A 9474-nucleotide genomic window follows, 5' to 3' on the forward strand; every position below is an offset into this window, starting at 1 on the left:
CAACATTTAAAAGTTTCAATAGGTTTTATTTCTTTTGCATAATTGTTAATTCACGAGTTTCACATTATCTGCACATAATTTATGTACCTGAGATATTTGGCCAAATAAAACAGCTGTTAACATGTGACTCTACAACTCAGACAGACATTGCACATTTGGTGACAGCACTTAACTCATGTGCAATGAACAGCACTTTACAGCAAACTAACCAAATACAGGAAGGGAAAAAAACAAACAACCTTTTTCAGGATGTGAAAGTCTGAACTGACCAGTCAGTAAACACATTCTGAAACTCCTAACGAAAGCAAATCATCTGCTCAGATTCATGACATCGCAACACAACACAACACACAGTGTCCTTTTTCAAACGCAAAATAACTGGCACAACACAAATACTTTAAAATAACCGTCAGGTTAGAGGTGAGGTGGCTCTCACACTGGCAGCAAACTGTGGAACACGCGCTCGTCAGTGAGGCTAAGTCATGGCTCAGCAGTCATACATGTAGATACCACACTGATAATCACAACCAAAGAGCACCATTATCAGCCGTCTACTCAGATGAGGGTGAGGACTAACTCCTGCTACGTTATGAACAACTGCAAATCAAACTACATTTAAAAAAAGAAAGGCATGTTCTGGCATTCATGAGAATACTGTGTGTAAGTGCACTTTCCAAGTTTCTTCAGAAACAAAACACACATGAAAAAAGACAAAAAAAACATGTTAAAACGTGGGGCAGAGTTTCTCAACCGTGGTCCTCATGTTTCCATGCTCCAACACACCTGATTCAGAGGCCTGCTAACCAGCCATTTATGGGAATCAGGTGTGTTGGTGCATGTTGGACAGTGGATCCCAACGACCACGATTGTAGACACACTGACTTTGGGAAACGTATGAAATTGACTCTCAAAGGCAGTGAGGCCTCGGTGAGTGACGGGCTGATGAGTTAGGCACAGGGTCACTGCAGCATTTTGTTTCATGGCTTTTCCCTCAGCATTTTGTTTTTATTTATTTTAGCGATACTCCCTTTGTTTGTTTGTCCTAATCTGTAATCAATCACAGCATCCCAAAGCCTTTAGCGTAAGTGATGGCCTTCAGGAGCCTCTCTTTCAGTTTTTCTTTGGAGTTGTATTCTGGGAGCAGCAGTGCGTTGAAGCAGGTGTGAGAGGTCGGCAGCCTGCAGGAGAGGAGGAAAAGAAATGGCATAAAAAGGTTTTTATTCAAAATACTCAAAGCTCAGGTCTGTGGGTGTGGAAACAACAGTAACATCAAATTTGGGAATCATGAGGCTTCAAAATAGGAGTTCAAAATTATTGACACATGCAAGAGACAAACTTCTTTTCAAATTTAATCTGAAATAACCTGATCTGTTGTCTTTTTAGAGACAAAAAAAGAAAAACCTGTCCCTCAGTCTCACGTACCTGTCTGTGTCTGTGCCGTTCTTGGTGATGATCATCTTTAACTTGCCGAGTCCGCCGACTGGGGCTCGGTCTGTGCCGGTGGTGAACTGAAGGAACAACCTCTTCTGCTCCTCTCCAAATGAGTGAATTATTTCCCAGAAATATCTGTGGTAGAGGAAGGAAGAAATGTTCCTCGCAAATGTTGGTCAGTTCTGAAAAACGTCAGATTATAACTGCAGCAGAAAAAGCCAGACTTACTTTATTATTGGACTGTCTTTGCTATAACCTCCGTCATATTCCGTGGCCTTTTCAAGGGCTTCAAAGTCAAGTTTCTATGAAATCACACAGGATTTCTGTGTAAGTCGTAAAACACTGGCTACAATAAAAATACAATGGTAAGAGGTTAAGTTCCTCACCCTGCTCCCACAGATGAGCAGCTCCACTTCCTCCGGTCTAAACAAATACTTCAGTGGGGACTCGTTTGTGACCATTAGGAAACCTTTTTTAAAGGCTCTGAATTGTCTTTCCACGCTCTTGTTCAGTATGTATTCAGCATACAGATCCACAAACTCCTGTAAAGAACAAATACAAACACACCTTTTTAATACGCAGTATAAAAGTGTATGATTGTATAAGTGAAAACAGATGTTAAAGTTACAGTCAAGGAAGTAACGCAAGTAAGTTGTTGCAGAATACATCAAAAGAGGTACAAACTGAATATCCACTAATGTTTTTCATTCAGAAATATCTGTCCACTGACTTTAAAGCAAGACTACATAACTTCCAAAGAAGTTAAAACACATTTTTTACTTCCATCAGCAGTCAGGATCTGGCTGCTGCACCCAAACACTACATTACAATGATCACGGTGGAGAAAGTCAGGCAGGTAACTAAGCTTAGTGTGACAGTGTTCTACTATAAGTAATAGATTTTTAATTTTTAAAGAAAAATAGACTCAACTAATTAGTTCTTTATTAGCTGAACTATGCTCACTGCTCACAGCCTCTCCTGACTGAATACTGACACTTCAGTGATGATGGTTCTACTCTTTCAGATGTTGAGCACAATCCAGGAAACCCTACAAAAGAGTGAGTCCAAGCAAGACACTGAACAATGTTTCAAACCTTTGTGACGCAGTGCTGGTGTATCAAGAAATGAGTCAGGGGGAGGGGTCTTATATAAATGGACTGCCACGGCGTGACAATGGCCGTGACTGGGGCGTGACTAATACTTTTCAGTCAACTGATCACAACTGGGGGTGCGCGACTGCTGTGTCCTGCTTGAACCCCCACACACACACACACCAAAGTCCATTGACAAAAGCAGCTATTTAAACTCACAGGACAGGAGGTGCAGCCTCAATGAGGAGTAACTTTGTGTCGCTTAAGTAACATTTGTACAAACGCTTTCAAAAACCAAAGTGGCCAAATAACACAAGTGAACTTACAGAGCAAGTGAAATAGACAAACAACTCGTGTGATCTGTGACGATATATTGTTGTTTTTGTCAATGGACTCTGGTGTGGAGAAGTGTGTGATTTACAAAAACATCAGTTTCCTGTAGGAAAGGCTGTCTAACGACAAGATAAAGTGGTGAGCATATTCATTACATTACATTCAAGCTCGTCAGAGTATTTGTTTTTTTACAGACACATCACCTGTCTATTCTCTTTGGTAACAGGGATCTGGTCTGCCTTCTCCTTCAGATCGTATAATACTGGATTTCCAAAAAGGTCTGTGTGGGATATCTGGAAGGTGAGCATCATGTCTTCTTCCACGTTACCGGTGTATTCAAGCAAACCCTTCAGACTCTGGTAGAGAACCTGCAACAAGAGAAGCCTGATTGGACTGGTGTGAATTATACATACAGCAGAGGATTTAACAATGTTTAACAACAAAGTCACAGGAGACCTGCTAGTTGAGTTATAAATGTAAGTTACAATTAATTTAGCAAACATCCTTTGGAAATTATTAATTAACCAAATAAAAATGATAGTATGTATTACAGATATGGCTGTAAATGAGTCACAACAACATGACTGATACATGATCGTTTGCCTTCTTAAAAAAGTGGGTCTCCAAATAGAAAGTTTGGGAATCACTGCTATAGAAAATTGTGTATAGCAGCAAAGTTTTCATTTCTATTAACTTTAGAGAAAGTTACTATACTGGATGTGAGTCTGACAGGTCCAAATAGGTCCCCTTCTTTCCCATTAGTTTCCTGTAGACGACCATAGGGAAGTGGACGTCCAGGATGCAGTTGTTGTAAATGGCGAGCCCCAGCACGATGCCAATGAGAGTGTACTGTGCTTCAGTCTCAAGTGAGGACGAATTAAACCAGAAAAGTTTTGTGATGTTGTCATAGGTGAACATTCCTGTTCAGAGGAAAAAAAAGATCTTTATTTAGTTTGTGAGTAGAAACTTGGAAAACCTAAAGTCTGCATGTTAAATATGAAGCTAATGCCAGGGAGTGAAGTATACTGACCAGTCCAAAAATAACAGAATCCAAACACCCGTCTAAAGCTGATAACATTTTCAAGATTCAAGATGTTTTTCTTATTTTTATAATCCTTTAAAAAAACATTTTTGCAAGTAATAAAAGAGGATAAAAACATGATCTGGAAAAAACACTGTGCAGTCCAGTGTATGTTTGTGTTCCCTGGCAACCAACACAGACCAACAAGTCACTGTTTGGAAATACTTCAACAAATGTTCCCTCGTAAAAACCAGAAACTGTTCTTCTTCCATTTTGCTTTTTGAGAGCTCATGGAAATTGAGAGACACGCTGTTTCTACCTTTTCAAGTCTCTTTTCTGTTTCTCTTCACCTCAGTTTGTATCTGTGTAATATCAGTCCACTCATCTTTTTTGGATGAGATTTAAAGCAGATAAAAACACTGTACTTAATTATCTCACCAATGTCAAGATTGAAAATTTCCTCCAGGACCAACTGGAAGAACTCTTTTGACACCCCTCCTTCGTCAACACCTTGCTCCCCCTCAAACTCAACAAACAGCTGCTTCTTCAGGTCAGACGGGTTCTCCATGGAGATCATCTCCAGCTGCAACCCAGGGGATTAAGGATTAAATGACTAATCATTTTCAAATGGAAATCAAACATTTGAAACACTTCTCTAAGCAAAGGCTCCATGTTCCACGTTCTATGTCAACAGACAGTACATGTTGCAACAACACAGTATGTTATTAGTATGTTTAAGCTCCACTCGCTCACTGCACCAAAGTTTTACATTATTGCACACAATCAGTTAGTGAGTTCAAACGTGTTATTTTGTGACCTGGGTATTTGAAATATTTGAATGAATCAAAATTGAATCAAACAAGGCAGCAGGAGACCAGCAGCTCCTCTGTCCCTGTGAGCTAAATATGCTCCTCCCACCGTTTTCAGTGAGAGCGAGTGTCCATGCCGGTGCACAGAAACAGCAGAGCACAATTACACTTTTCTTTTTAATCAATTACACAATAAAATTTGTCCTGAAGCTTGACATAAATATTTATGACACAAATCAAATCATAATATTTTATAATTTTTATAATTTATTATCTAAATTAGATATTTTCCTCAAACCAATCAGCCCTCACGGGGATTTCAGTATCTGACAACAGAGTCAACCGTAACGTAGTGTAGCATGCTGTGACTCACTCTGACGAGGGCATCGTCGATGATGTGATCTCTGCGAACCTTGAGCTTGAGGTACGGGTTGGGCTGGTGGCCCTGAACCATGCTGTAGAGGGCGGTGAGGCGTCGCTCGCTGTACATTCTGATCCTGTTGTCGTAGTAAAGTCCTTGGCTCTTGGTGATGACACTGAGGATGAAGGGGCAACTCTGAAAAGAGAACTTGGTCTCGGCGTTGACCTTGAAGAAGGTGAAATCTTTGTCCATCTCAACGACGTCATTCAGCGACTCGTTTACAAAATCCTCAAATGGGATGACGGGTTGGATGCAGTCCAGAGGCCGAACTCCCAGCTCTTTCTCCAGAGGGTCAATCAGAGGACCCTTCTTGTAGAGCCTGTCCTCACCCAGCAGCTCATGTAGAGTGAGCTCATCAGAATCATCCTCGTCCTCCTCGACGTCCTCCTCATTGTGCTCGACGTCCACGTCGCCACCAAGGATACTTGCATAGAAAACAACCTTTAAACACTGGGTGGCAGCCACCACGGTCTCATCGTCGTTGACCAGATTTTCTGCATCGTATTCATTGCTGACGACTGTGAAAGTGATGATCTGCTGGAAGGTCTCCATCATACGTCGGATGTGTGGGACATCGTATGTTGACCAGTGCTTTGACAGTCTCGCGAGCGCAGTCACCGGCAGTTTGCTCATCACCTTGCAGAACTGTGGCAAAGCCACTTCAAGGTACTCTGGACTGTGGAGGTTGTTGTTCTCCATCACAATGATGAAGATGTTCAGGTAATCAGGGTTAGTTTCATACACATCAAGGTAATCTAGGTCAAGTTCCACATTTGGGGTGAGGTAAACAAGTGCGTTCACAAGAGCTGACTGCACCTGGTCGATGGTTGTAAGTCTGTCATACACCCGTCTCACAGCATCCACGTCCACCGTGATCTCACAGGAGTGGAGCGTTCCCTTACACTCATCTGGTAGAGCAGCAGCAGAGGAAGCACCCATCGTCTCCGAGGGTTGATCACTCTGCTTTTCATGTTTGTCCACATCTGTTGTTTTTAAAGAATCCCGGTCATTGGTTACATTTGATTCATCCTTCCGAAAACTCTTCATCAGAGCTTCTGAATTGGAGAAAACTCTGCCAATGACACGGATCAGAGCAGAGTAGTCACCCTCGTCCTCACAGAAGCTCAGGATCATAGACACATTATTCTCTGTGAGATGATGAACATCTGCAAGACAACAACAAAATAATTGAGTTAAGAGGGTAAGAGGGTGGGCTGAATCAAAATCAACATGCCTGAAGTCAGGGTCTGTCTGACAGTACCTGAAAAATCCTCTTTGGGGGAACAAACGTCCATATCACTCATCTTTTCGTCAGCACTGGAGTCTGGGTTGGAAATGTCAGAATCTTTCTTGGAGGGGTGAGGACAGAGTTTGGCGTTATTCTTAAACAACTCAAGCGCTTTGGCAGCGGCTGAATTGTTATCCAATGGTTGGAAGTCACAACATGATGCGCAAAACCTATTCGTGCAGTTGCCATTTCCACAGCCCTCAGTTAACTGCCGAAAGTAGCGCTCAATGAGAAGCTTTGCAGTCGCTTTGTTCCTGAATATGACATTCAAACGGGAAATTAGCCTGGGAAGCATCAAGCATAAAAACACATACTTGCAATGCCCATACTCTGCAACCCTACAGAGCTAAATATTTAACAAGCACATACTGTAATTAGTTTAGTTTGACTATCTTAGTGCATTTAACTAACTGAGTGACTTACATTCGGCTGGATCCAAGTATCTTCCTACAGGTCAAAAAGGAAGATCCTCTGAAAGAAATTGTTAATGTCATTATTTTAAGAGTTGACATTTTTTAGTTAGTCAAATGATTACCATCTAACGATTTCCCTCCTATTATACATGTTTGGTAAATGGATTTAGGTTTATTCATTTTGCACAAAAAAAACACAAACAACAACAACAAAAAACACACACTGGAGAGATTCAGAAAACCATTTGGGCTTATGAGGGGAATCTCTCTTCAATGTCAAATATTAGCAAACACAAAAGTGCAGTGATTCATAAAACTAGACACACAAGCAGTAATATAATCTGTCAACAGTTAGGCGACATAAATCAAAAAAGAAACATAACAGTTAAAATAATGTAAATGTAATGTGGGTGTATGAATATGTATGTGATTGTGAACATGTGAGTGTGTAGACATGTTGAATATTACATATTGTTACATACATTCACATAAACAAAAAGGAGGAACAATACTAGTTAAGATATAGAGATTTGAGATTACAGGAAGACAAAACCTTTCTTTTCTTTTTTTAGAAATATGATGAAAATCATGAGAGGTTTTAAAGGTTTTACCTAAATGAGTTCTCAAATGGGGTTTTCATTTTGTAATCTACAGAAGTACATGGATTACTTTCTAATTCTATACTAAATTATCAAATAATTCCAAGGGAAATACATGAGGTGGACCCTCAAATACTGTTTTTTATTATGTAGTGGGTCCATTGGTGAGGACATTTTGAGAAACTCTAACCTAAATGACACATTTATCACAAATGTGGTTAAACAAAAGTGAAACAGAAATTCTGCTTCTGTACTTGGAAACATTTGTGACAAAGGAAACCAAAAACCCTGTATATTAACCACAGATAAGTCATTTTTATTCAACACTGTTGAAATCGTTCTACTCTAATGTCATTATTTAGAGCCTTCTTCCCACCTTTACAATATTATGGGGGACTTAACCACCACGAGCTGCCAGGTTTGAACAAATGTAACTAAAACTGTTAAATGTGCGTTTTAATCTCATATTAGCACGAATTTATTTACTTTTATTACGTATTTGTAAGAGTCAGATGTTGAGTGTGAGTGACTGACCTGTGATTTGAAGCAAAGTCGTGTGTGTCAGTGACGGTGCAAAAACAAAGCCTCTCTCTTCGTTCACTCTGTCAGCGTCTGTTTTCGCTTTCCGTCGCTCGGGTTTAATTCGTCAATGTTTATGAAGAACAGGTAAATGAAGCCGTGACGTGACAACATTAACAAGTCACAAGACTTTCAGTTTGAAGTTACTGCTAAATCACCCTCATCTGCCGTCTTGTAAACAACGGCGCCATGTTTCCCAGCATGCAGCGCGGGCTTGTCAAAAATCATGTCCTCATTAGGCCCCGCCCCCTTCTTCACAACCCAGAACTACATCCAGTAATGATAATGACAAAAACTACATCCAGTAATGATAATGACAAAAACTACATCCAGTAATGATAATAACAAAAACTACATCCAGTAATGATAATAACAAAAACTACATCCAGTAATTATAATAACAAAAACTAAATCCAGTAATGATAATGACAAAAACTACATCCAGTAATGATAATAACAAAAACATCCAGTAATGATAATGACAAAAACTACATCCAGTAATGATAACAAAAACTAAATCCAGTAATGATAATAACAAAAACTAAATCCAGTAATGATAATAACAAAAACTACATCCAGTAATGATAATGACAAAAACTACATCCAGTAATGATAATGACAAAACCATCCAAAAACTACATCCAGTAATGATAATAACAAAAACTACATCCAGTAATTATAATAACAAAACTAAATCCAGTAATGATAATGACAAAACTACATCCAGTAATGATAATAACAAAAACTACATCCAGTAATTATAATAACAAAAACTACATCCAGTAATGATAATAACAAAAACTACATCCAGTAATGATAACAAAACTAAATCCAGTAATGATAATAACAAAAAACTAAATCCAGTAATGATAATAACAACTACATCCAGTAATGATAATAACAAAAACTACATCCAGTAATGATAATAACAAAAACTAAATCCAGTAATGATAATAACAAAAACTACATCCAGTGAACATAATAAAATAATTAAAACCTTTAAAACATAGAAAAATGTGTTCAAAGGTAATATAATGCAAATACAATAAATACAAAATATGGAAAATAATAAAAGTGAGTCTTTAGTGAGTCTAAAATTCGACTGTGCCACCACTAGATGGCGCATTACACAAAGACTGCGGGAACAAGCCGGGGAATGCAATAGTATGTGTGGTGCAGAATGATTAGAGTTAGAGTATTTTCCTGTGTATACTAACTTTAAAGCGTTTATTTCACAAGCTGCTTCAAATACATGAATCATTTAGTGAAATATATTTACTTGCTGTTTTATTACCCCTTTTTTGAAGTACTGTTACTTAAAAAAAAACATCAAATAAAAGTGAAACTTATTCACTGTCATTTTATTTACTATTACATTTTATTTTACTCCATAAACAAACCTCAATGAATACCATATCGATAACGTTGTGCTATTTTTTTGGCATCGCTTTCAAATAGAGGCTCTTGAACGCACCTTCACTTGGCTGCA

At 38.9% G+C, this 9474-nt stretch overlaps 1 protein-coding gene across 2 annotated transcripts; it reads right to left on the reverse strand.

The window, feature by feature from the left end:
* Positions 1-5: 5 nt before the first annotated feature.
* On the reverse strand, positions 6-8186 carry LOC122780851 (ubiquitin-protein ligase E3A-like). 2 transcript variants are annotated; one of them, XM_044044198.1, is made up of 11 exons: positions 7941-8186; positions 6818-6863; positions 6368-6648; positions 5059-6272; positions 4315-4459; positions 3570-3775; positions 3059-3223; positions 1818-1973; positions 1660-1733; positions 1423-1566; positions 6-1178 (listed from the first exon to the last, which is right to left on the reverse strand). In XM_044044198.1, coding segments are annotated over exons 2-11 (2508 nt in total). In that variant the 5' UTR covers positions 6820-6863; positions 7941-8186; the 3' UTR covers positions 6-1057. The 2 variants fall into 2 exon arrangements, with proteins under 2 accessions (XP_043900133.1, XP_043900134.1); XM_044044199.1 differs by lacking the exons at positions 6-1178; positions 1423-1566 and having other exon boundaries at positions 1573-1733; positions 6818-6865.
* Between the last annotated feature and the right edge of the window lie 1288 nt (positions 8187-9474).

The sequence above is a fragment of the Solea senegalensis genome, linkage group LG14 (assembly GCF_019176455.1).
Source record: "Solea senegalensis isolate Sse05_10M linkage group LG14, IFAPA_SoseM_1, whole genome shotgun sequence".
NCBI classification, from domain to species: domain Eukaryota; kingdom Metazoa; phylum Chordata; class Actinopteri; order Pleuronectiformes; family Soleidae; genus Solea; species Solea senegalensis.

Coding starts and splice junctions, on each gene's coding strand:
- LOC122780851 (XM_044044198.1), bottom strand. Junction 6,273..6,367: donor CCCCAAAGAGGATTTTTCAG/GTACTGTCAGAC, acceptor GTTGTCTTGCAG/ATGTTCATCATCTCACAGAG. Junction 1,734..1,817: donor TGCTCATCTGTGGGAGCAGG/GTGAGGAACTTA, acceptor GTGATTTCATAG/AAACTTGACTTTGAAGCCCT.